This window comes from Mesoplodon densirostris, chromosome 10, assembly GCF_025265405.1.
Source record: "Mesoplodon densirostris isolate mMesDen1 chromosome 10, mMesDen1 primary haplotype, whole genome shotgun sequence".
In the NCBI taxonomy this organism is placed as follows: Eukaryota; Metazoa; Chordata; class Mammalia; order Artiodactyla; family Ziphiidae; genus Mesoplodon; species Mesoplodon densirostris.
In genome coordinates this window covers 102,593,694-102,621,502 of record NC_082670.1, presented here as the reverse complement: position 1 = coordinate 102,621,502, position 27,809 = coordinate 102,593,694, and the positions used below count along the sequence as shown (strand labels likewise).

At 38.4% G+C, this 27,809-nt stretch overlaps 1 protein-coding gene across 3 annotated transcripts; it reads right to left on the bottom strand.

Moving 5' to 3' along the window:
* Positions 1–1,652: 1,652 nt before the first annotated feature.
* THUMPD3 (THUMP domain containing 3) lies at positions 1,653–27,809 on the bottom strand. 3 transcript variants are annotated; one of them, XM_060110964.1, is made up of 10 exons: positions 27,724–27,809; positions 26,130–26,418; positions 24,974–25,051; positions 17,565–18,041; positions 13,598–13,728; positions 11,372–11,441; positions 7,865–7,980; positions 3,520–3,630; positions 2,768–2,891; positions 1,653–2,595 (listed from the first exon to the last, which is right to left on the bottom strand). In XM_060110964.1, exons 2-10 carry the CDS (start codon positions 26,382–26,384, stop codon positions 2,446–2,448), a joined length of 1,512 nt encoding a protein of 503 aa, XP_059966947.1. In that variant the 5' UTR covers positions 26,385–26,418; positions 27,724–27,809; the 3' UTR covers positions 1,653–2,445. The 3 variants fall into 3 exon arrangements, with proteins under 3 accessions (XP_059966947.1, XP_059966946.1, XP_059966948.1); XM_060110963.1 differs by lacking the exon at positions 27,724–27,809 and adding an exon at positions 27,607–27,703; XM_060110965.1 differs by lacking the exon at positions 27,724–27,809 and adding an exon at positions 27,328–27,348.

Sequence of the window (27,809 nt, the reverse complement as noted above, 5' to 3'; positions counted from 1 at the left end):
GGAATATATCACTGAACAGCTACTACCTGACAACTGAGTGGCATACGTGTTAGCCTTGGGGCAAAAGTATGAGGGTGACAGAGCAGGCTTCTTGTAAACAATGGTAAATACGTTCACGTTGTGCACTTTCTAAAATTTGGTCCAGGAGAGACCTATATATATGGTGTTTCTCCTGAACTTAAAAAAAAAAAAAAAAAAGTAACCAAGGTACCATAATTTGATTTTTTTGTCCTAGAAGTTTCACACTTTTTCATCATATTCCCACATAACACCTCATCTAAACTTGGAAAAGGCTATGCTTAGAATAAGGATGTTCTACTTTTCCTATGCCTAGCTCAGTAATTAATATTAAGCACTTGTGGGCATTAGTGTACTTCAGGCACTTTACAGACCTTTTAAAATACTTCCTTTTTACAGTCTTCAGCTTACCTTTTGGTCCTTGCAGTGGAGACATGAGCCATGTCTGACATTTGACATCTAAATTTTCTGACAATTAAAATTTTCTGAAAGTCTTATTACCATTTTAAAAGAAATGTTTAAACAAATGTTTCCCTCTAGCCAGTAGTACATTGTCTCTGGGAGATAACCATCTTCCTTTAATTTCATTAAATTTATAAAATCTGTCTCAATGTCTGTTGTTTTTTTTTCCTCTCTAAAATGCATCGAATGTCTGCTCCATAACTCAAGTCATTCTGTTTTCAGATTACTAAGATTACCTTCCCCATCTTTTTACATCCCCATGGTGCAGGAGGTCCGTTTCAAAAGTTAAAAACCAAGGTCACAGAACTAGTAGGTGGCAGTGTCATATATAATTCAATCTCAGCTTTTCTGAATCCTCATGTAGCGCATTTCCTGTTCCTGTCACCAGATTACAAAACAATACTAGAGAGGAAGACGGCAAACTATTACAATGTTCACTACATACTTACATCATCTTAAATCACATCTGTTCATGTTTTTATGATGGTATTTAATAGGACTAAAGCTATGATATATTGAGCACAAATTTGATACACTTAAAAACAGCCAATATGCAAAAATATCCATTTGTTCAACAGATATTAAACATCCATGCTGGTAGGTAATGTGTCAGGCAGTTGATGAACAGTAGAGAAGACATGGTCCTTGTACTTTTCCAGTCCCGTGGACTGCTGACCAACACTTAGAGGTTTAAATGGTTTCTTTTGTGACAGGTGAAAGGCTGTTTGTTCTATGTTGAACCCATAATAGTGAAACTGCATTCTGATGACCTTAAAAACTCCAGTCTAGGACATAAGACCCTTATAAATGTCTTACTTCCAATTCATTCTCAAGTGTGAGGTATATCAGAGAGAAACCATACAAGGACTGTTGGCTCTGCTAATGTGAACTCTATTCTTTCAAAGGAAAGAAGTACTGTGTCCTTTTATTCTAAATGAGACATCAAAAGTTAGTGTGTTACCGACATGACACTGAAAATCTAAGCTGAATGCAGCCAGAAACTCCAAAGTAAACAATACAGAATGCCACATAAAACCCCAACTCTGTCGCACAGAAGCACTGTTTTTACAAGGACTTGATGTTTAGGTTATTTCATTTTCCACTGTCTTGGGAAGAACTTTCTGCTACTGCAAAAGCAACTAAATATGAATAGTGACTGAGAGAAAATAAAAGAACTTGCACAAAGTTTTTAATTCAAAGATATATACAGTTTGTTCTCTAGTCCTTTAGAGAAGCCAACAGAAATACTTTGACAGGTTTATGTTTGACTTTGAAAAGCATCACCACCTTTGTGTACTGAAAGAAAAATTTATTTAAATATGGCTTGTTGGTCCCATACTTCATCTACCAGTGTAATCCCTGCTGTTTACAAATAGAAATGTCTATTTCTATTAATCTGAATAACGGATGAATATTGTAATTTTTAAAGCAGATAGTAAACTTTTCTGTAGGTCTTGTGAGATTTCATCTTGTCATAGGGCAAACACTATTTTACAAAGTGTAAAATAATGCTTCATTTTTTAAAGTTGAGGTGAAGAACCTGAACAACTAAATAACAAAGCTGCAGAGGCAATGAAATGTAACCTCATGATCTGTTTATGCTCTCTGCCTTTCCCTTAGGCCAGGGTAGCTTTCCACCTGCTACAGTGGAAAACAGAAACTGCTAAAAAGCCTGAAAATAAAATGTTCTAAACCCAAATCCCAGAGTATTTTAGTAGGCTTAGCATCTTTAAAGCATTTTAAGAAAAGTACTAATTGCCCAACTACAACAGCTCCAAAGAAAAGCTCTGCTTTCTCTTAAGACTTGTTCCATTTTATTCACACCTTTTGCTATCTAGGGTGAAGAGATTTACACCAAACTTCACTTTTATTAATACTATTTTTCTCTCAAAGCAAGTTCTTCATGCTGACATGTCCACTGTCAGGAAGCACTGGCAGAACTACTAATCACCTTCAGTCTTTGCATCACCAAGGAGATCTTTCTCCATCTTGTTCTGAAGGATGAACAAAAGTTTGAGGTGTACGTTTCAGAAGATAAACTGCAGCATGAAGACCCCCTATGTTGACCCAGACGGTATGTACCTTCCGCCATAGGTGTCCCATTCTAGATAATGCCTGTGTACACACAAAAAGTAGAAAAGTAATTAGCTGATAACTGCTTGTCTACCAACCAGGGGTCTTAGTAAGAAACACTGGGAGAAAACAAATCTTATTGAAATATCCCCAAGTGTACTTAAAAAGGTCCAAAAGTTGTCATGGGCTGAGTTTTCAAGCTAAGGTACAGCACCTTGATAAAGCATTTCTTGTCCTGGGTCAGTAGTACAGCTTGGCCTGTCCCTGGCCTACAGACACGGCTCATCTCCCGTAGGCAAGCTGGATAAAGGTTCCAGTTTCTCTTCTTGGAGCCCATCCTATAAAAGAAGGTCTAATGAGTCACTTACTTTTGCAAAAAATAAGTATCTAGGACTATATGAAATGAGAAGTTACTAAAAGCTCATTCTCATTGCAATAAGAAAGTCCTGAGGTATGAAAAATAGTTGCCTTCTAGAGCCAGAGCTTTGTCATTACATGTCAGTGAAATGATTAGATTTAGTAAGTTTTTAGAATTCTGAATGGGATGAACTGGTTACGAAAAGATTTGACAACTATAATAGTTATGTTAATAGTTACGTAAGTTGTCCCCTTAATGAGTATAAGCAATCATTATGTAAATGAAACCAGTGATTAAAAAATATCCTGATAACCAAGTTTTCCTCAACCTTTCTCTGAAGTATTAATGTAATTCAACAAGGGGCTACAAAGTGGATAAACCTGTGATGGTCAGGATCAAAGTGTAGTTAATACATTCCTGAGTTCTCAGAAGAAACAAAATGGGTGAATCTATCATACTGTTACATTCTTAAGTGAAAAACTGTTAAGTCTGCTAAAAGAAACAAGATTTCTGACAGAATAAGCTCAAGGAAAATACAACAGATTTAGAAGACAAGTGGGTACTAATATAACAAATGAAAGTAAAATTCATTTTTTTACAAGTCCCACCTTTTTCCAAATGGCATGTCTGTTACAATAATGTCCACAGAGCCAGTTCTTAGTGGCAAGTTGCAGATATCCCACTGAATAGTATCTATGGGCAAGCCCCAGGACAGTTTGCTGTGGTGACAAAAGAAAAGGTGCTTCAACATATCCTGAAGGATGAAATTTTAAAAGACTTTTCTTCTGAAGAGACTGCTATAAAATACAAAAACTAAAATAATATCAATGACAACATCAACAACTTAGTAAAAATTTTTAAAGTAGCAGGTAGGCAGAAAGCATAGGTCATAAGCTAAAACTTTTTATAATGACAGTCCGTAAGAAACAAGTAAATTAAAAAATTAGTTAAGGTTGGTTTTCAAAAGATGTCTATATCTGTTTCATCTATAATTTAAGAAGACGGATTAAGGGGAAAAGGCCGTTAACACAAAGAACTGTACACAACTTGAAAACAGCGTTGAGGTAGTTAATTACATAACTGACGTAAAAACATTGTTGATGAAACATACACTGGAAAAAACCAGAACACTAAAGAGAAAAAAGCTGATGAGGTGACACATCTGAAGGATAAAGTTTGGTAAGTCTACACAGCAATAAAAGGAGACCTAAAGAAACATGTAAAATTAGGAAATATAGAGGTACCGGTCTTGAGATTAAAAAACATGTATCATACTATAAAAAAACAAGAGAACAAAAAAGTTAACATCAAAAAAATAGTGACAGAAGGCAGAATGAATATAAGAATATAAATGATTTAAATCCTCCCCATTAAGGCAAAGCTACTAGTTTAAGACACAAAATTAAAACAGGTAATAATAATGCACAGGCTAAAAATTAAAAGCAAAGATGATGAGCAGAAATTAAATGTTGTAATATTGATATTTAATAAAGAATTTAAGAAAAAAATGCAATAGAGGTAATCACTACATAATAGGAAAAAATACAGATATTAAAAATATGTGTTACACTCACAAGCACCAATAGCTGCAATAAAACAAAACAAAAAAGGCAAAAAATATTAAAAGTCAATGTAAGATTAGGACTTCCCTGGTGGTCCAGTGGTAAAGAATCTGCCTTCCAATGCAGGGGATGTGGCTTTGATCCCTGGTTGGGGAACTAAGATCCCACATGCTGTGGGGCAACTAAGCCCACATTGCCACAACTACTGAGCTCCTGTGCCTCACCGAGAGAGCCCACGTGCCACAAACTCACAGCTAGAGAGAGAAAAATCTACACACCACAACTAGAGAGAGTCCCGCTCACCACAATGAAATATCCCGCCTGCCTCAATGAAGACCCTGCATGCTGCAACTAAGACCCGATGCAGCCAAATAAATAATAAATAAATATTTTTTAAAAAATCAAGGTAAGATTGATAGAAATAGTACAGGTTGAACAGACAAAAAGTGAAGATGCAGAGGATATGAAAACCAAATATAAAATATTCAGAAAATAGAAAAATTATTTGCTTAAAAGTATCAGATTTCAAAGAAACCCTAGTCATGTACGCCTCAGGAAAAATCTCAAAATATAAAACAAAATACACCATAAAAATTCATTAATCACAATAAAACATAATATAAAAATAAACTAAAAGCTTTTAACTACTTATGTCTAAAAAAATGATGTAAACTATTGGTCCTCAAAGTTGGGCCACAGACCAGCAGCATCAACATCACTGGGAAGCTTGCCAGGAAATGCAGACCCTCAGGTCCCATCCTAAACCTACTGAATCAGAATCTGTGCGTAGTTAACAGGTTCCCCAGGTGATTCATTTGCACATTAAAGTGTGAAAAGCACTGTCCTAAACAATTAGATCAGAGAGAATCAAGTATATAACCAACCATTTAGAAAGTAACCAAAACAGAGATTTATCAAAATCTATAGGATATGGTCAACAGGAGTACTTAGCATAAAAGTCAGCTCCAGTAAAAACTTTTATTAAAAAGAAGACATTTACAGCATATAACTTAAGATTTTAGATAACAAATGAAAAGACCTCAATAGGAAATAGGAATAAAAAACAAAAAGCATCAAGCATAAAACCACAGAATAGTATATGAAAAAACAAAACAAAGCACTGGCAATCAAAAGGGAAAAAAAAACTAGCATAGAAAAGAGGATAGGCAATATACAGACATAAAATAATATTAAGGCATACCATGTATAAATAATAAATATGAAATTTGCATAAAATCAACAAATATTCTTAAAAACAACTGATTTCTACTTACAAATATAAACCTCACATTAAGGGTCATGGAGGCGGCTGTGAGGTCAATCATGGGATATAACGACTTCCTGTGCTCCTGGACATGAAGCACCTGTAAGGCCTAACAAATCTGCTTACCGCTACATATTTCTGCCACTTTATAAGAAAATGAAGGACTCCAAGCAGAGGAGACCAGAGAAACAATTTTGTGATGAGGCCTCTCGTAGGAAACTGCAGACCAAGTGCTATTTCAACCAATTCTTCCCAAAGACAGCTGAGACTGAAAGAATGGTGAAAGGCTGGCACAGATGGTGTGTCGTCAATGCACTTTGTAGCAATAGGCTAGGGCTTAAGGTACTATAGCAACATACATCTCAGGATGGGAAATTTCCCAGAGGCTAACAGACTTTCAATGCACAGATATCAAAGGGATATGGTTGAAGGACCTTGGAATATTTTGCTTGGAGAAGAAAGGATGTGGAGAGCTGGGATGGAGGGAGAGGAGGGTTGGTAGCCCTTCAAATATGCCCTTCAAATATCTGATGTTAATCATCACTGTGACACAGAGATAAGATTTTTCTTTATGGACTCAAGTGGAAGAAAAAACCCAGATCTGTACAAGGTACAGGGAAAGATTCAAGTTCCCTAAAAGATATGACTAGCACTCAAAGCTGTGCTAAGCTGGAATCAACCGCCTTCAGAGTCATAAGAGGTGTTTATACAGGCTGGAGGACCATTGGTCAGGATCTCCTACAGGACATTTAGGGACTGTAGGGACAGCTTTCAGGTCTTTTCCAACTCTGAGATTTAAGTGCCAAATAACAGAGGAAAGGCTAAATAAACTGTAACATTTCTGTACAATGGAATACTCTGCAGTCATTAAAAAACAGATTGAATAAAAAAAAGCGTTTGAAAAAATTTTAATGTTTTCAACTGTTTAACTGCATTAGAAAATATTAATATTTTAATATGTACTTGTTTTACAAGAACCTAGAAATCTTGAATTGAGAAAATGATTACAAACTGTGTCTATGTGTCAGTCTGAGTTATGAATGAATTAGGTCCTGGGGCCCATGTGGTCTTATAAGACTACAATCATCAAAAGTGGTCCTGAAGCATACTAACAAGAGGACGTGAAAGCTAATACGTGTGGGATATGCAAATATTTGAATATTAGATTATTTTTCCCCCGGTATTTCTCTAATCCTTATAGCATGTAGCAGAGGATTGAGTTCCTTGTTTGTGCTCAATTAAGTTTCAGATATGAGAGTGCACCGCTGCCACTTCTGTCCTCTTCCCCGACAGCTAGGAGGACAGCTAGGGCCCCTTCTCTCACCCCCTTCACAGGGTGCCTTCTCCAAACTACATCACTTATTCAATACTAAAACATTTCCAGAGAAAAGACCACTAGTCACTTAAGAGCAGTCTTGTGCCTCTGTTAAACCCCCAGCTGGATGCCTGCATGCACTAATGGAAAACTTATGAAATTAAAATGAATCTATGCAGTTCTTCCACTACATGGGAAAAAAGATATCTGAATAAGGAAAGAAAAAGGAAGACAGAAATAAAAATAGTTGCATTAGGGTGGGGGAAATAATAGTTAAATTTAAAATATTTTAAAAATACAAATTAGTTTCAATCAACTTTTAAAATTTAAATGGAGTCTCAATATATTCATTTGGCTATAATACTGTCACAATACACTGGGTGTATTAGTTCATAAAGCCAATATGCAAAGTGATTATCGGACTTCCCTGGTGTTGCAGTGGTTAAGAATCCGCCTGCCAATGCAGGGGACACAGGTTTGATCCTGGTCCAGGAAGATCACACATGCTGCAGAACAACTAAGCCTGTGCACCACAACTACTGAGGCTGTGCTCTAGAGCCCACAAGCCACAGCTACTGAAGCCCAGGTGCCTAGAGCCCGTGCTCTGCAACAAGAGAAGCCACCTCAATGAGAAGCCCGTGCACCACAATGAAGAGTAGCCCCCGTCTGCCGCAACTAGAGAAAGCCTGTGTGCAGCAACGAAGACCCCACGCAGCCAAAAATAAATAAATAATTAATTTAAAAAAAGAAAAAAGAAAACTGATTATCTAAGTCTAAGAGATGCTACAAAATCTTTTAAGTTAAAATTTTACCCTTCTTTCACTTGGCTCTTGGTCAATAAAGATGAGATGTTATTTGCTGCTCTATTCACAGCCAACGGATTATTATCACCAGCAATGTGATAACAGTTAGACCATTCTGTAGCCCCCTAAAAGACAAGAGTATATATGAAAACAGAAGTAGCAAACTGCAAAAAAATAAACAAAAACCAAAAAATGATTAAAGGTAAAATCATTTCAATCACTTGTCAATAAACAAAACAATCCAATCCAATCCAATAATCCAGTGCTTTTCTAAAGTGGCAAAATACTGCATGCTGTCAACTTTGCTATTCCCCTTGCGTGAAATGCCCTCCTGTTCTGTTTGCTGAACTCTTACTCATCTCTCAAGGCCCAGCTCCAATGTCGTGCCCTCTGTGACATCAAGCACAACTCTCCAAGCTGTCTCTCATTTGCCCCTCCAAAAGCATTCTGTACATGTGTATGTATCTGCCACTGCACTTGCTCTCTTTTTAATTATTTCTATACCTGTCTGCCGCTCAACACGTCTGGGAACTCCTGAAGGATAGGTCTGGTATGTCACTCAGTCCCTCACCCAGCAGCGTCTGCCACACAGTAGGCATTACAGACTTTAAATACAAACGTAGTTTGAAGACGTTAACCAAATCAAACTGACTAACCTATATCCTTTTGTGATTATGGAATTTTTATATAATCCGATAACCTGGAATATTTGAGAATTTAAAGTGTAGTCTCTATTATATAGGCTTTTGAATGATAACCACCATACTCTTGAAAGGATTTTGTCATTAAAAAAAATAAATTTATTTACTTTATTTTTGGCTGTGTTGGGTCTTTGTTGCTGCACACGGGCTTTCTCTAGTTGCTGCGAGCGGAGGCTACTCTCTGTTGCGGTGCGCAGGCTCCTCACTGCGGTGGCTTCTCTTGTTGTGCAGCACGGTCTCTAGGTGCGCGGGCTTCAGTAGTTGTGGCGCTCAGGCTCAGTAGTTGTGGCTTGTGGGCTCTAGAGTGCAGGCTCAGTAGTTGTGGTGCACGGGCTTAGTTGCTCCGTGGCATGTGGGATCTTCCCGGACCAGGGCTCAAACCCATGTCCCCTGCACTGGCAGGTGGATTCTTAACCACTGCGCTACCAGGGAAACCCAGGATTTTGTAATTTTAAATCAAAAACATGTCAGCAGAACAGAAATACTGAGCTTTCCATATTATTTGTGCAATGAGGTGACATACTACCCTAGGCCTGAACAATGTTCTATGCAGATTAACAGAAGGTTTCTGACATGAAAGCAGAGACAGTTCTGCCCTTAGTTTAGAGATGAGTAACAAACACCTCTTCCTTGGTAAACAGTAATACCCCCATATCTATGGATACAGGGCTTCTTAGCTTTTTCTTTTGCCCAGACCCTTGAGGGTAATGGAGAAGGGTGATGTAGGGAGGATGATGTAGAGTTTGACGAAAGCCTCTCTGGTGATTCTGATTGCCCAGTATTCATTTTTTCTTCTAAACCTATTGAGATTTTCAGCCCCTCAAAGAGATGGGTTTTATAGTACTTCCAAGTTTTAAAGGCAGTATTATAAATCAAATACTTTATACTTTGGTGAACAAACTGTCTATATACCCTTTCCTTTCATAATTTCATTCATTTTGATCATATACCAACTTAGGTTTTTCCATATTGACATCCTCATGCCTACCCCTACATGGAAATGCCGCAAACATTTTCTTTTTATCTTTTTCTTTTTTTTTTGGTGGGGCTGGGAGCTCTTCTGGTCTCTCTCTAGCTCTGTTGTATATTTCTTGACATGTAGTGACGTTCACTGCTATTCCAGACAATAGACACATCATAGTTTAATGCTAGAGAAGCACACTCTCCTTTGTTCCCAGAATTCTTTGTGACAACAACTGAGTTTTCTCTGTGTGGCTCTTTAGCCAGAGTAAATTTCTCTAGCTGACACTAGCAGAAAACAGCAGTCATCTAGACTACTATGATTTCCTACTGGGATTCTAATTCCCAGATAGCCGATGTCATTTTCTAATTGCAGTCTGGATTCTTTTTCCCTTTGTGGGTTGTTTTGACTTGCTCATCTGTCCAGTTTCTGCTTAGTCACAGAATCTGTAGTATCTCCCTGCAGTTTATTCCCATTGGCTTTACGTATACTCTACGTAAAGCAATTTTTTACAAATTTAACTTTGTAATTTTTTACAAATTTAACTTTAAATTTAATTTAAAATTTAACTTTAAATTTAATTTAAAATTAAATTTAAATTTTTTACAAATTTAAGCAATTTTACTGCCGCCCTCTTCCAAATTATTTATTATAAAAGTTTAGATAATATTGATTCAATAATACGGATTCAAGGAGACTCTCCTGTTAAATGTTCTCCAATTAGAAAATGCCTTTCTATTTCTTGCTTTGCTTTAGGCAGTTTTTGAGTCCTCTCAATGTCATGGTATTTTCCGAAAACTCTGTAACCTTGCTAGACTTCCTAACAAACCTAACTAATGGTCACAGGCTTCCCCATCTTACAAGAACCTAGGAGGATGAAGAAGCATAGTCTCACTTGATTGAGATGAAATGCCCTCCTCCAGTTCATGCTTGTACCTTCAATTATCTTTTCTGTTCAAGTCTACCAGTTTGTCTGTTACAGAAATGGGACTCACCAGTTTGTAATTCTCAGCCTCCTCTGTAATCCGGTGACTAAACATGACTCATAACCTAAATCTAGTCCTTGGCTATTTGTAATAAGTGGCTACATCCTTATCACAAAAGTTCCAGCTTTACTAGTGTAATTCACTCAAAACTCTTGGGTCCATGGACCTAACCTTGGTGATTTCATTATGTCTAATTTACCCATGAGTTCTAGAACATTCTGGATGTATCACTTCCTTATCTAAAAGCTAAAGAAGGGCTCCCCTGGTGGTGCAGCAGTTAAGAATCCGCCTGCTGGGCTTCCCTGGTGGCACAGTGGTTGAGAGTCCGCCTGCCGGTGCAGGGGACACGGGTCCGTGCCCCAGTCTGGGAAGATCCCACATGCCGCGGAGCGGCTGGGCCCGTGAGCCATGGCCGCTGGGCCTGCGCGTCCGGAGCCTGTGCTTCGCAACGGGAGAGGCCACAACAGTGAGAGGCCCGCGTACCGCACAAAAAAAAAAAAAAAAAAAAAAAAAGAATCCGCCTGCCAATGCAGGGGACCCGGGTTCGAGCCCTGGCCTGGGAAGATCCCACATGCCACGGAGCAACTAAGGCTGTGCACCACAACTACTGAGTCTGTGCTCTAGAGCTCGCAAACCACAACTACTGAGCCCACGTGCCACAACTACTGAAGCCCACGCGCCTAGAGCCCATGCTCCGCAACAAGGGAAGCCACCGCAATAAGAAGCCCGCACACCACAACAAAGAATAGCCCCCGCTGGCCACAACTAGAGAAAACCCATGCACCACAACAAAGACCCAATGCGGACAAAAATAAAATTAAAAAAATAATAATAAATAAATAAATAAAAGCTAAAGAAAAGTTATTACCTCAATTGATATTGCTCCTGTTCCACACATCGGATCAACTATTATATCAGTAGGCTGAGGAGCACAGAGCCTAGAGAAGAAAGAAAACAGCCTATGTGAACAGACAAGACTTCCACAACGACTATTCCTAAAGCTGTTAAGATCAAAGGCCTGTTATGCTAGCATGAAGAAACAACTGATATTTATTTTAAAAATCAATTTGTAATTACATGTTGACTCTATATCCTAGCACTTAAAAAAACAAAAACATTACATATAACTAAAAGTCCCCTTCGACTACCATCCAAAATCCTATTTCACTTCCAAATGGAAATAGCTTCTAGATCTTTTAATATATGTGTGTATATGCTTTTAGAAAACACATGTTATTTTGTATACAGACCTGTGTTGTTACATTTAAAACAACTCAAATGTGTCAAGTAGAACATGTATCAATATAAGTTTACTGGAAATTATTCATTCAGTATTCCTTTCCTAATTAATTCAATTTTAAAGATAATAACATTGCTATAAAATAACAGCTTTACTTTGAGCACTTAGTATTTGCCAGGCATGGATTTAAGCTCTTTGCATGCATTATCTCTTTTAATCCTTTTAACAATCTTGTGAGATAGGTTACTATTATTATTCTCATTTACAGATAAGCTGATGCAAACCTGACCATGGACACAAAGCTAGTAGGTGACAGAGTCAGGATTAGAGGCATTACTGTTAGTGGCTTAAATGTTACCTCTTCTATGATGCATCCCCTCCTCAGACAGGTGACAAGGTTTCTCTTTCCTTCTTTTGTCCTACTATTCTTTCCATGTTCTATTATGGTTCTCCCTTACAAAACTGAGATTCTTGGGGACTAGCTCTGGATTCTTTTTGTAATACCTGTCCAGCTCTACTTCTCCATTCCTACCCCTCAACACATGGCAACAGAATCCTTGGCAACCCTCTTGGTAGTAAGCAACCCTGTACTCCCAGCCACTGCTGCTGGGTCTGGGTGAACACATGACTGAAACTATGTCAACCAGATTCTCTCTTCTAAGACATGGGAACAAAGAGCTAGAAGACCTAGGCAGTATGGGGCTGGCTGGTTATATAAAATTGGAAATACATAAATTTAGATGATGGGCAGCCATTTGCACAGATGAGCAGAGACAAGAACCCGTAGGCTCCCAGGGTAGATAAAAGTGACTGTCTAGGTTTCTGGTGCTTTTCTAACACCTGGTTCCTACCCTTCTTAAGATATGGCTTTTAGTTTTTCTGTGGATTTCCCAAGACTTCTCAGTATCTTGCCAGTAATTCCCCCTCCCACACAATCATCACTTTTTTAAAATCTTAAACTAGCTTACTTAGGTTTCTAACAGTTCCACCCAAAATAACTCTCCATATCCCTGGCTCCTACCATAATGCCTGGCAGTAGATAATAAACGTTTGTTAAATGAATGAAGACTAGGAACTCTTCCTTAATCAAACGGGTGCAGTTTTCTATTGTTGTCATTGAATTGACAGGTTCCAATTGTATTGAACTAGGACTCCATGGATGAGCAGGGTAAAAGAGGAAGCAAAGATTGGAGAAGGAAATACAATTAACTACCAGGCTATACCAGGCACCATACGTAACAGGTATTTTTCATCTGTTTTTGAAATTTACTCCTCACTAATAATCCTTTAAGTCTAATATCAAACCCATTTTACAGTCTGGCAAACAGAAACCTAGAGAAAACAACTCGACCTAGTGGTGGAAAGAAACACCCAATCAAAGGGAAAAGGGCAAAGGAGAAAGAAAGTTATGTCTTGCTCTTGGAAAATTTTCCATGTGAGTATAAAATTTTAAAACATAAGTAAAAGCTCTCTGTGTTCACTTATACATTATACACATTAAAAAAAATCTCTGCTTTCATCTGCTTCACTGCATAAAAATGAAACAAAGCAGAATTTGTTCTAGTTCCCAACAAGCAGTATATCCTTTCTAAACAGAAACGTGATAACCATGTTCAAGAGGCAGATGAAAACTATTGTTCTCATTTTAAAATCAAGAAGATTGAGATAGTAATTAAGTGATATTTTCAGGATCTCAAAGAATCAACATTGGATACAAAGAAAGAGAGCTTTAGCTTTTTATCCTGTTCCTTAACTACTAGATTCTAACACAGTACCTCACAAAAAATTACATTTTGAAGGGAAAATTCAAACCAAGTTGTCACTTTCATCTACATGGCAAACCCATTCTCTTACCTGAGCATCCCATAGGCAAGAGTAGATCTAAGAGTTGTGGGTCCAAAATGTGTGATGTTTCTTCGGTGGAGACTCTCTTCTGTCAATGCAATGCCCACAACAATTTCATTATCATGGATATTCAAAAGAACCTATAAAATAAGAATAAAATAGTTTTAGAGTTATTCGAACTCTACTTATCACTAAGATTTTAAAATGTGAGGCTTTATTAATTTTTGTTACTTTATTACTGAGGTATACTTTGCATACAGTAAAATGCACAAATCTTAAGTGTGCAGTGCAGTAATTTTTACATATAAATGCTGTGTAACCACCATCATATAAAGATATATAGTTTTTCTTGCCCTCTGTCAATACCCACTACAAATTATCATTAATCTGACCACTACCATGATAAACTACTTTGTCTTTTTTTGAGCTTCATATAAATGAAATCATTTAAGAATATTTTATTTAAAAAATTTTAATCTATTTTATTCTCCTTTTAATTCACTGTATTCACAAGTTAGCTATAACCAGATTCCCCCCGAATTTTTATAAGAGAAACACATTTTGAAGGTTTCTAGGTTTTTAATATGCATTTAAAAAATTTTTAACTTTTTTGGAAAAAATTCCAAACATCCAGAAATGCTTACCAGAACACTGGCACAACGAACTCTTAAGTATGCTCTTCACTTAGATTAACCAACTGTTAACGATGGGCCACATTTGCTTTAACACCTATTATTTTTTTAGTACTTTTTAAAACTTGACTCAAGTAATGTCTGTGAAAGAATGTTCCTTTTTGGTCTTAGTTATAGTTTTTCTAACACACAGTTAAATATATACTATTCAAACAAAAATAAAAGTTGAAATAAAATGTGTTCTGCAATCTTCCACCTAAAATTTCCTCATCATGATCTTAACAGCAGCAGCTAACACTTACCTAGCTATATGCAAATCACTGTTCTACACACTTTATATTTGTTACCTCATTTCATAGCCACACCCTCTGAGCTAGGAATTATTATCCTCCTTTTATAGATAAGGAAATTAAGGCACAAAGAGGTCAGTTTACTTGCCCAAAGTTATACAGCTTGTAAACTAGGATTTAAATCCATGTAGTATGGCTCCAGAACCTGTACTCTGAGCTCCCATGCTAACTTCTGGACATCACTGTTCTGGTTAGCCTATTCATTCTCATAACAGCTGTTACAAGAAAAAAAAGAATGGGGACTTGTTCTTCTGATTTGATATGCAAAAAAAAAAGTTACAGAGAGAACAGGCAACTTGCCCCAGATTCAAGTGTCCCAAAAGCAACAGTAAATGACTCCTTGGTGAAAACGTCAGCTGCTAGGGGCCTTTTAAGCTGTCAGAGATGGAAAGACTTGTTAGTATGGCTCACATGTGAATCACCCTTATAGTAGAATATTGAGACCAAGGAGGGTAAGCATGCTAAAAAGAGGTATCTGGATTTGGGAATCTAGCAGAATTTAAGAAAGAGGACAGCTGGCTCTAGCATGAGTATTAGGAATGATGTCCTGATTTTAGAAGGTCGAGGTTTGTTTTAAAAATGTATTCCACGTCAGGGCTTCCCTGGTGGTGCAGTGGTTGAGAGTCTGCCTGCCGATGCAGGGGACGCGGGTTCGTGCCCCAGTCCGGGAGGATCCCACATGCCGCAGAGCGGCTGGGCCCGTGAGCCATGGCCGCTGGGCCTGCACGTCCGGAGCCTGTGCTCCACAACGGGAGAGGCCACAGCAGTGAGAGGCCCGCGTACTGCAAAAAAAAAAAAAAAAAAAAAAAAAGTATTCCACTTCAGAAGCAAAGTCTGAAACCAAGACACACAAAATTGTTGTTTTAATTCTTTTGAATTTTATAATCTGAAAGTCCATATAATGTTGTAAAAAGCACTAGATTAGAAATTAGAAAATTCAAGTCTTAATAGCTCCCATCTATTAAGCATGTAGTATAGACCAGGTATCACACCAGATACTTAAAATGTATAATCTCATTTAACCTTCAGGACACACAGGTATAAACTATTATTGGCTCCATTTGAAACAGAGGCTCAGAGAAAATAACTTGTCCAAAGTGACACAGTTAGGGAGTCAAAAGTTGGATCTAGATCTGTCTCAATAGCCCATGCTCTTGTTAATGATACCCTACAGTTTTCTTTCTTTGTGACATCTTTGTCTGGTTCTGGTATCAGGATGATGGTGGCCTCATAGAATGAGTTTGGGAGTGTTCCTCCCTCTGCTATATTTTGGAAGAGTTTGAGAAGGATAGGTGTTAGATCTTCTCTAAATGTTTGATAGAATTCGCCTGTGAAGCCATCTGGTCCTGAGCTTTTGTTTGTTGGAAGATTTTTAATCACAGTTTCAATTTCAGTGCTTTTGATTGTCTGTTCATATTTTCTATTTCTTCCTGGTTCAGTCTCAGAAGGTTGTGCATTTCTAAGAATTTGTCCATTTCTTCCACGTTGTCCATTTTACTGGCATAGAGTTGCTTGTAGTAATCTCTCATGATCCTTTGTATCTCTGCAGTGTCAGTTGTTACTTCTTTTTCATTTCTATTGATTTGGGTCTTCTCCCTTGTTTTCTTGATGAGTCTGGCTAATGGTTTCTCAATTTCGTTCATCTTCTCAAAGAACCAGCTTTTAGTTTTATTGATCTTAGCTATCGTTTCCTTCATTTCTTTTTCATTTATTTCTGATCTGATCTTTATGATTTATTTCCTTCTGCTAACTTTGGGGGTATTTTTGTACTTCTTCCTCTAATTGCTTTAGGTGGAAGGTTAGGTTGTTTATTTGAGATGTTTCTTGTTTCTTAAGGTAGGATTGTATTGCTATAAATTTTGCTCTTAGAACTGCTTTTGCTGCATCCCATAGGTTTTGAGTCGTCGTGTAGACATTTCTCCAAAGATATACAGATTGCCAACAAACACATGAAAGAATGCTCAACATCATTAATCATTAGAGAAATGCAAATCAAAAACTACAATGAGATATCATCTCACACCGGTCAGAATGGCCATCATCAAAAAATCTACAAACAATAAACGCTGGAGAGGGTGTGGAGAAAAGGGAACCCTCTTGCACTGTTGGTGGGAATGTAAATTGATACAGCCACTATGGAGAACAGTATGGAGGTTCCTTAAAAAACTAAAAATAGAACTACCATACGACCCAGCAATCCCACTACTGGGCATATACCCTGAGAAAACCCTAATTCAAAAAGAGTCATGTACCACAATGTTCACTGCAGCTCTATTTACAATAGCCAGGACATGGAAGCAACCTAAGTGTCCATCGACAGATGAATGGATAAAGAAGATGTGGCACATATATACAATGGAATATTACTCAGCCATAAAAAGAAATGAAATTGAGTTATTTGTAGTGAGGTGGATGGACCTAGAGTCTGTCATACAGAGTGAAGTAAGTTAGAAAGAGAAAAACAAATACCGTATGCTAACACATATATATGGAATCTAAGAAAAAAAAAATGGTCATGAAGAACCTAAGGGCAAGATGGGAATAAAGACGAAGACCTACTAGAGAACGGACTTGAGGATATGGGGAGGGGGAAGGGTAAGCTAGGACAAAGTAAGAGAGTGGCATGGACATATATACACTACCAAATGTAAAATAGATAGGTAGTGGGAAACCGCCGCATAGCACAGGGAGATCAGCTTGGTGCTTTGTGACCACCTAGAGGGGTGGGATAGGGAGGGTGGGAGGGAGGGAGACGCAAGAGGGAAGAGATATGGGGATACATGTATATGTATAACTGATTCATTTTGTTATAAAGCAGAAACTAACACACCATTGTAAAGCAATTATACTCCAATAAAGATGTTAAAAAAAAAAGATACTCTATTAGCTTTGTGGCCTCAGTTTAATTGTCCATAAGGTTGGGTTAGTCTTGAAAATTCTACACATTTATAATGATAGCCTTCTTGAATCATCACAGTAAGAGCCTGCACTTACCTCCACATCAAAGTTGGTCATGTCAGCCTTCCACTTAAAATAATCTTGAACAGCACCCCCAAAATCTCTTGCCGCCTCATTTGAGGAAAAGCAATGTTTCTCTCCTGCCCTGTTGCATGTGACTCTAAACTTCAGCACTTCAGGATCAGTTTCTTCTTTTGAGCTTTCCTCAGTCTCATCTTTGCAAGATGTCAAATCATCACCTACTAATGTTGATATCTCTTCTTTGATGGCTGAATTTTCATAATAGTCTAAGATCTGTGAATCTAAGACATTGTTAGTGAACTCTTTTTTGACATCTCTCTCATCTGTTTTGTCTCCTTGTCCACTTTCAATCTTCTCTTTACTTGAATTCTGATTTATCTTTTTGTGCTTTGTTTTTTTTTTCTTGAAACATGTGTTAATTTTCCATATTTTTAAAGGGTCTGACCATGGAAGCTTCCCAGCCAAGTCCTCAAAATCCTTTAGAACTTCCTCCTATAAAAGAGAGAATGAAATCCATTCATTTCATTCATTTCTCATCACTTTAATTGAACAAATAAACCCCTACTTTGCGTACAGACTACATTAATTGTTATGTTGGGGGTGGCAGGAGTACAGGACAAAAGAGTAAATAATATAATGTCTGCAACTCAGGAAATTAAAGTCTCGCTGAAAATTAAGATTTACACAAATTAAGGCTACTACAGAATAATACAAGACAGAATGGTAGATCAGAGGCTGGGATTCAAGAATAAAATATAAGCAAATAAGAAACTATTAACAGTGGTTACCTCCAGCGAGGGGAAATGAGGGGATAAAAGACAGGGGAGGGAGGGCAGCTTACCTCTCACTGACTTCCTTTTGAATTTTGTGCTGGGTATACATATTAACTATTTTTGAAAAGAAAAAACCCAAACCTTAAGCAGTTAAAAATGTATCTATCCAATTTCTAAATAGTATCTAAGTCATCCTTTAGAAAAGTAAATCTGATCATGCTTAAAGCCCCTCAACAGCCTCCCATTACACCCCCCAAAATTTAACTTCCTTAAAAAGCCCAAACAACCCGACTCTTGCCTGTGTCTCTTTTTTTCTTTTTTCTTTTCTTTTTTTGTGGTACGCGGGCCTCTCACCGGTGTGGCCTCTTCCGCTGCGGAGCACAGGTCCGGATGCGCAGGCTTAGCAGCCATGGCTCACGGGCCCAGCCGCTCCGCGGCATGTGGGATCCTCCCGCACCGGGGCATGAACCCGTGTCCCCTGCATTGGCAGGCGGACTCTCAACCACTGCGCTACCAGGGAAGCCCTTGCCTGTGTCTCTTACATCACTTCAGGATCATTCTCTCCCTAGCTTCATACTTCTGCTTGGAAGGTATTTGCTTCATATGGCCTCTCTGCATTGCTGGTTCTCTTCTCATTATTTAACAGCAATTTAAAAGGCACATCCTTTGAGAGACCTGCTCTACTTAAAGTAATCCTCTCAAGTCATTCTTTTCTCATTTTATTTTCTTTAGAGAACTTAACATTATCTAAAGTTATTAGGTTTAGGCTCCTCCCAGAAGGTAAGCACAGGGTGGAAAGACCTTAGCTGTCTTGACCATTGCTATAAACCACACATCTAGAGCAGTGTCTGGCGTAAAAAAGGTGCTCAGTAAATAGCTAATGGATGTGTGGTTAAATGTGAAAATGGGTGGTACAGAGCCGTGCTGTCCAATTCAGCAGCCACTAGTCACATACAGCTACTGAAATATTTTAAATGATTTAAAATTAAAAATTCAGTTTCTCAGTCATATTAGCTCAACTTCACATGGCTATCCTGCTGGACAGCATAAACAGACAACATTTCCATCAGAAGTTCTGGTGCAGAGCGCTCGCGCAGACAGTATATGTTCCTGAAGATCCAAGTAGAAAGAAATCAGTGCTGACTGATGGAGCTGAAACTTGAACTGGAAGTGAGTGAAGGCTCTAATACTACTTGAAACCTGACGAAATAATGGTAATTTCAGGTTGGGCAAATTCAATGTTATTTACACACAATTTCCGTATAAAGGGCATCTATAGGACTTGTAGGTTTAACATGGTGGGATAACACTGGTACACCCCCTTTCTTTCTTCAGAAAGCACTCTAAAAGAAAAGAACAATAGGAATACCAACTCTATCCTAATAGAATCTACAGGATATCTGTAACCTAGAAACAGAACCTAAGAATTTTAACATAAGAATTCCCAGGTTCAGTGAAGGTAAAGCAGAGGTGCAGGAAGACACCCGAGGGAGAATGACTACAGATCTCAGACGAAGGGGAGAGCAGCCTGCAGAGCACGAGGAAGTAAACTCTTTCCTGGAACAGCGGGGAAGAAGCACATGCACTGAGAGGGAGCGTCCCTGGATCTTGTTCATACCCAGCAGCAGCAGAGGAGAGAAATGGAGGCTGAACAAGGAATCTCACAGACATGCTCTATTTGCTGGAAACAGAGTAGAGATGGGGAGAGATACTCTACATTGTGAATAACCCTGAAGCTGCTGAATGCTTCCGGCTAGGGAGAAGTAATGGTTAAAAGAACTCATTAAGTGGTATGGAAATTACACCTCAATAAAGCTATTTAAAAAAAAAGGAAGAGAACTCATTCACCACAACCTTTTGTCAAAAGGAACTTCACAGTGAAACAGGGGGATTTCTTGCTAGGTTGGAACAGTTCCTGAACCTCCTATAAACAGTAGGCCCAAGAGGAACTACCTCATTCAAAGATAAGCAATTATCAAAAGTTATCAGCACCAGACTTACATGAATGGAGAAAAGGGACAGAAAAACAAACAGCGGACAAAAACCAGTGACCAGAAAGACACTGCCACAGAGCAGCTGAAAACCATGATCAAATATGTTGACATGACATCAAAAAATGTAATAAGGAGATACTTTTGCAAAATAAGAGCTCAAAGAAGAGATATAAAAGCAGGAAAAAGATGAGGGGAGCCGCCAGAAGGAGATGAAACAGAATCTTGTCAATTTCAAAGAAAAAGTGGAACAAAAAAACAAACCACTGCAAAAACGAAGACCATATTGAAAGCACCACATATAAAAGCCACCGCTGAAAACACAGGGATGTGAAGAAAAGTAAAGCAAATACAATAAAAATGAGCAAAGGGCCTCCCTGGTGGCGCAGTGGTTGAGAGTCCGCCTGCCGATGCAGGGGATGCGGGTTCGTGCCCCGGTCTGGGAGGATCCCATATGCCGCGGAGCGGCTGGGCCCGTGAGCCATGGCCGCTGGGCCTGCGCATCCGGAGCCTGTGCTCCGCAACGGGAGAGGCCACAACAGTGAGAGGCCCGCATACCGCAAAAAGAAAAAAAAAAAAACAAAAAACAAAAAACAAAAAAAAAAACCAAAAATGAGCAAAAATTTTAAAAAGGATTAGAGAGGACATGATAAAACATCAAAGACAGTCAAAGAGATCCTACTGTATGTATAACTGGTTTATCCCTGATGAAGGGATTTAAAATAAACAAAACATACTAAAAAAATAATTCAAGAAAACTTTCAAGAAACATAAATGGAAGTGAATTTCTCTACAGACTGACATGTCTTAACTGGAATTAGCAACAAGGAGATGTACCCTGGTGAACTTCAAAGACTGAAAAAAAAATCATCTGGGCATCAAGCAAAAATAACAAGAAAGCAACAAATAAGGAGGAAAAATAACAGGATAACTTCAGAATTCTCCATGGCAACATTTCATGCTAGAAGAGAACAAACATTGTCTATGATATCCTTAAGGAAAGAAAGCATGACTCCAAATTTTAAACCCAAACTATTAATCAAACAGAAAGGTGAAAGACAAACATTTGTGAACTCATGCCAGTCAAGAGATAAAAACTGTAACAAAAGGACAGGCAGTGTGCCTATAATCAATTTAACTATAGGACTAAAATGAAAACAAATACAGGGATTATGACTGCAAAACAGAATGTAAATGTTACAAAGTGGCCTGTCCTTAGAGGGGAAAGGGAACAGAAGATGGGAAGTAAGTTAAGCACACTGATATCCTCTTCTCTCATACCCCAAGGTCAAAGGATAGAAATTAATGCTTAGCAGAGAAAGTGCAAAACACAGGCAGTTTGGTGCTTCCAGAATATAATCTCAGTGACTTTTCATGCAGCATTAAAGCCTTTTTGGGTTTCATCCAATCTTTAAAATAAATAAATAAATAAATAAAGATGATTTTTTTAAAAAGTATATTTAAAGGATTTAAAGGCATGTGGTTCAACACTAAGAAAAATTATAAAACTGGAAGGTGAAAGGGAAGGAAGAGAGATGTGGGAAATATGCCAATTTCATCACTGCTCTTAGTAGGGATTCAAAAATACTGTGGAAACCGTAGATTAAGTTGTATTTATAAAGGTAACAGCTAGAGAGCAAATACAAGCCTTCCAAATATTTTAGAACACGTGCACGGGGAAAATGCAAAGAAACACATAACATAAATTTTGAAAAAGAAAGAAAAAGAAAGCAGAAGGTGTGTAGCATAAATGTGACAGAACCAAGATCAAACATTTCTGTCATGTCAATAAACATCAATGGGATAAAATTATTAAAAAGAAAAATGACCCTCAGACTGAATATGTACAAGGGTGTATATAGGATGTTCATTGCACTACTGTAATAGCAAGACTGTGAAAAATCCTAATGTCCTAAAATGGGACCAATTAAATTGTGATGCAGTCAAATCCAACAATGATATTGCCATGATCTCCAAGATAAATGAGAAAAAACACAGCACAGGACAGTATGTATGTCATACTTCCATTTGTGTAAATATGTAAATAAAATACACATATACATAAAATATCTCTAGAAGGATATCTCAGAAATTGGTAATAGTTGTTGCCTCCAAGGAGGGAAACATGTGGTATGAAAACAAGGGAATACTTTGCACTGCATATCTTTTCAGTCTTTACAGTTTTGCTCTAAGTACATGTATAAACTAGCTTAAAAAAATTTAAATCACAGATGTTAGCCTTTTTTTAAATCAGTTAATAAAAAGGCTAATAAAATTCATGATATCATCTGAATATTTAAAAATAAGAAAACCCATTAGAATGCTTAAACTAACAGGCTTTTATAAGCCATGAGAAAGTATAACGTAACAAAGAAAAACTGATGGTCAACAGAATGAAAACTAGAAGCCAGTGTTTAAAAACACGGTTTTAGGGCTTCCCTGGTGGCGCAGTGGTTGAGAGTCCGCCTGCTGATGCAGGGGACACGGGTTCGTGCCCTGGTCTGGGAAGATTCCACATGCCGTGGAGCGGCTAGGCCCGTGAGCCATGGCCACTGGGCCTGCGCGTCCGGAGCCTGTGCTTCGCAACAGGAGAGGCCACAACAGTGAGAGGCCTGCGTACCGCAAAAAAAAAAAAACCCAAGGTTTTATTGGGGGCATGTTCCAAATTAAGTCCACAAAGTGAAGGGCTTAACAAATTCTCATGGTCATACACAAGAGAAGTTGCCCTTGCAGAGATTTCAAAATCTACCTTAGGGCTTCCCTGGTGGCGCAGTAGTTAAGAATCCACCTGCCAGTGCAGGGGACACAGGTTCATGCCCTGGTCCGGGCAGATCCCACATGCCGTGGAGCAACTAAGCCCATGTGCCACAACTACTGAGCCCGAGTGCCACAACTACTGAAGCCCATGCACCTAGAGCCCGGGCTCCGCAACAAGAAAAGCCACCGCAATGAGAAGCCCGTGCATCACAACGAAGAGTAGCCCCCGCTCGCCACAACTAGAGAAAGCCCGTGTGCAACAACAAAGACCCAATGCAGCCAAAAGTAAAATAAATAAATAAATTAAAAAAAATAAATAAAAGGTGAAATTATTTTTTTAAAACAGAAAGAAAATCTGCCTTAATCCCTGCTGCTCTTCTTCTGGGACTTCCACCAGTAATATCTTTTGCAGTTACTTACAAGGCAACTCTGAATACCTGGCTCATATAGAACCATTCCATAGTAACAAATTCACCTCCAAAAACACTCAAAATAATACAAATTCTAAGATGACAAAAACATAGTAATTGAAGAAGATATTAATAACACCCTAGTAGGTTAGAGGCAAGAATTTAAGATGGACACTTATAGTTTTAAAAAATATGTTAACATTTATTCATGTATAGAATTGACTATCACAATTTTGAAATACTTAAGAGCAAAAACTGTCAGTACCCTGCCTGTTATTTACTAGTTTTATAGATATAATATGGTTGGCAATGGCCATCAGAAGGCTGAAGGGTTATAAAGCTAGTGTTAGAAGTTACATTTTTAGTTAATAAAATTATCATCTATTTTGAGTCTCAATTCTTTTAGGTCTGTTTTTTTCTAGGTTGGGGGTTCATATCAGTTTGACTGGTTTTTGAAATCAACCTGTTGTCAATAAATAAAAATTAGAGAATTAGGCAGCACATCACAACTTTAAAAAAGATTATTTCTAATAGAGGCAATAAAACTGAAAGAAAAAAGTTTTCAAGCATTTGACTCTGGAAACCAGACCAAAAAGCAATCAGGAAAAACAACAAAGACTCACTGTGATCTATTTTCAGCCTTCAGCTTAGGCAGCGTCTCAATATTTAGAAATCAGATGCTAAATACAAGTTGGGGACAAAGCTGTTATCCTAACAACTGAAGGAGTATTTAGATATTACTTTGGCTTTATTTCAAAACACAAGCTAGAGAAGAAAGCAGGGCAAAAGGAGCATGGTGAGAGAAAGTGTTATTTGTAGATGACACAAACTGACACCTACTCTGGTTCACAGCCTAGAAGCAATTCTATTTTGAAACCATATACATCAGCAAAGCTCATCTAAGGTGTCCATCTTTTGTAAGAAACTCAAACAATTTTTTCTATTTCTTATAAGTTTTTCAATATTGATTTTTATTTCTTTGTTGTTATTCTTTCATCTTTTTAGAAAATGGAATACAATCAACATATAATATTACTTTAGTCTCAGGTGTACACATAATGATTCAGTATTTGTTTACATTGCAAAATGATCACCACAAGTCTAGTTAACATCTGTCACCATACCGTTAAAATTTTTTTTTCTTGTGACGAGAACTTTTAAGACCTACTATCTTAGCAATTTGCAAATGTGCAATACAGTATTATTAATTACAGTCACCATACTGTACATTATAGCCCCAGGACTTACTTATAACTGGAAATCTGTACCTGTTGACTCCCTTCACCCATTCCCCACCCCCTGCAATAATGATTTTTAAAAGCAACTTTTGTGATGGACTATCAATAAATCTCTGGATTTTACTGTATAAGTCTCCCAGTATTCTATATTATAAAAGCAGCAGTAATGTTAAATGATACACAGAATGTGAAAGGTGGAAATAATCTCTTTGGGAAGATGGCTGAAAATCAGCTACTGCGTTTGGGATAGCTCACCTTTGTTTCTTTGAACTGGTAATCCTTAAACTCCTGAACAACCACAAATAAGTTATCAACTGATCTCAGACAGTGAACCTGGGGAGGGAAAAAAATGTTAGAAACAAATTTCTGCAAAAGCTTTTGAAGCGCATAAACTATCAACATTTAAATATAAAAATTAGGTACAAAGATTTTAAAGCAGCTAATACCTATAATGTGTATTTAAAAATTTTCCCAGCTTCTGTTCCTCTACAGAAAAGGAAAAAAGACAGATGGCAGGATAGAAGCTTGAAGTGTTATGTGGGCAACATGGGTTTGGGGGGAAGGGAGAGATGAAGACAGTGAAGTGGGGCTTTATACTGCCCTCATGGCTCTCTGGGGTACTGTATAGGGTTTGAGCTCCAGCTCTGTGATTATTAGCTAAGCAACCCTGTGCAAATTACTTACTCCTAAGCTCAATTTTAGGAATAAAATTAATTAATCCTTAATTAATGAGGATAATGGTAGGGCCTATCTTTACAAAGCTGCTGAGTTATTAACTAAAACACTGGATGAAAAATACTTGCTTACCAATTCATCCCACAGATATGTAGTGGGTGTCTACTATATGCCAGATACTAAGAGCTTGGTAGATACTGACCAAAAAAAAAGAAAAAAAAAAAAAAAACAGGCAACAATCCCTGCCCTCACGTTACTTATGTAGTGATGAGATACAGCTTAGCTTTTACTTTAGTGGGATGGCAGTTTGCTGACCTTTACTTCTCACCTTCAGTGATTCCTAATTACTTTTGACCAAGAATAAATTTGATACAGATAAAAAGAAAAATCTCTCCCTTTATGCTTCACCACTGAAGTCTAAACTTCAGCTAGATGCTGAAGTAAATAAATTCTAAGAGGCGTAGCAGATACTAAGAATTTCTTCATAAGTCTCACAGGATCCTTTCTGGTGCATTCATCCTCAGGAAATATTAGGATCACTTCTAAAAAATATAGCAAACCTAGTAGTCACACTTACAAATCAGTACCCAATGGAAAATGCGATAATACTTTAAAATTACCTGATTTGGGGCAGAGCAAAGAAAAGCAATAAGGATTCCAGAGAGGTCTGTAAACTAGAAAGTAACCATAAAATGATCTATTTAGAAAACTATTTTAAACATTGCTTCATTCAAACCTGAGCCAGACTTTCCACTGAAATGTCAAAATATATCTTGCCCCGGTCTTTGCTGATTTTGCACGATGACCCCAATTTCTCTCTCACTTCATCTGCAGCTGTTTGCTCAAAACCAGTAGGCACGGTGGCTCCAATAGTGACTTGGAGATGTTCAGACTCACTTCTGAGGTCACTTTCTGTCACTTGTATAGACCTCTGGTTCTCATGAAGGTTCACATCCTGGAGCTGGTTAGTGGCTTCTTGAACATCAGACATATTGGCAGTGCTTCCAAGGTCCTGAATATAGTCCCTTTAAAAGTAGTACAGAAAAGAAAAAGACATAATGCCTAAACGTTATCACCTCTTATTTCAACTATAACTAAAAACATCTGCTTTGGAGGTCTGGCAGAACAACGAAACACAACTGAATCAGTATTCACCGAAGATAAAAGGACTGAATAACATGGGTACAAAGTGGAGGATATAAAATATTATTAAACAAGCAATACAGATACTGTGGAAGAAAAGGAGACAGACGAGTATTTCCACAGCATGCAATGTTTGGTTTGGGATCAACCTATCTTGATGATAGACATCGCATAACTACAACAGTTAATCCCAAAACAGAAGTTGCTAGAACACATTCAAAAATATTTCTACATCTAGTCCTTTTTCAGTTAGCAGTTAAGAACATGGGGCTTTGGAATTTCAGACCTGGGTCTGAATTCTTGACCTCACCATTCAGAGGCTGAATGACCTAAAACAAGTTTATTCTCCATTGCCTCAACTTCCTCATCTGCCAAAGGGGAACTGAATAATGCCTCTCTCTTAGAGTTGCTGTAAGACTTCAGTGGGAATAGCATACTGCCAGGCCCATGATTAAAACTTGCTAATTAAGGATATCTATCTTCCTCCTTGAAATGGATAGTGATTCATGCATTAAAAAATGATTAACTGAGCATCTACTATCTAGTGACTACAAATATTTGAATGCCTAGGACAGGACAGGCTCTGGGATGCTTGGATGGGCATCAAGAGAGACCTGTGAACTACCTTAACCAGTAAGCCAAATTTCCTTTATCTGAGCTTTTGGTAGGGTGGGGGGCGGGGTGGAGTAGGAGGGACTAGAGAGCTGGGTGGGAGGTGGAGATCAATAGTTCTCGGCAGATTTTCAAAGTTTTGTGAGCCAAAACAACTTAAGTAGGCCCAGAGTACCTACACAGTTCTTGTTCTGTACCCGGGACAGGCGACAGTGTCTAACACAAATAAAAGTCAGTTCCTGCCATTAAGGAGCTCACAATCACTGTGATACGACCTCCATCTGCTAAATAAGGCAGCTGAAGCCCACGAAAGGACGTATCCTACCACGGTCAGAGAGCCAACCAGTGGCGCAGGCTAGAATGAAACCCACGTCTCCCGACTCCCACCCTCAGGGCCCTAATCACAGGATCCCGGGGAGCAGGTGAAGCCCAGGGAAAGGTAGCGAGAAGGGCTCCACCGTGGATCGGGCTGAAGTGCAGCCAGTCTCCGGCCCGGGTCGCAAGACGAAGGCCGCCCTTCCCTGCCGAGGGTCAGCAGCGCCCCACCGGGCCACTCCCACCCGCCGCCCGGTTACCTGCCGCCAGCGAATACCCTTCCGGCTCCCGGTGCCGCGAGGCCTGCGCGCCCAGGTCACCCCGCCGGAAGCCGCCTCGGTGCCCC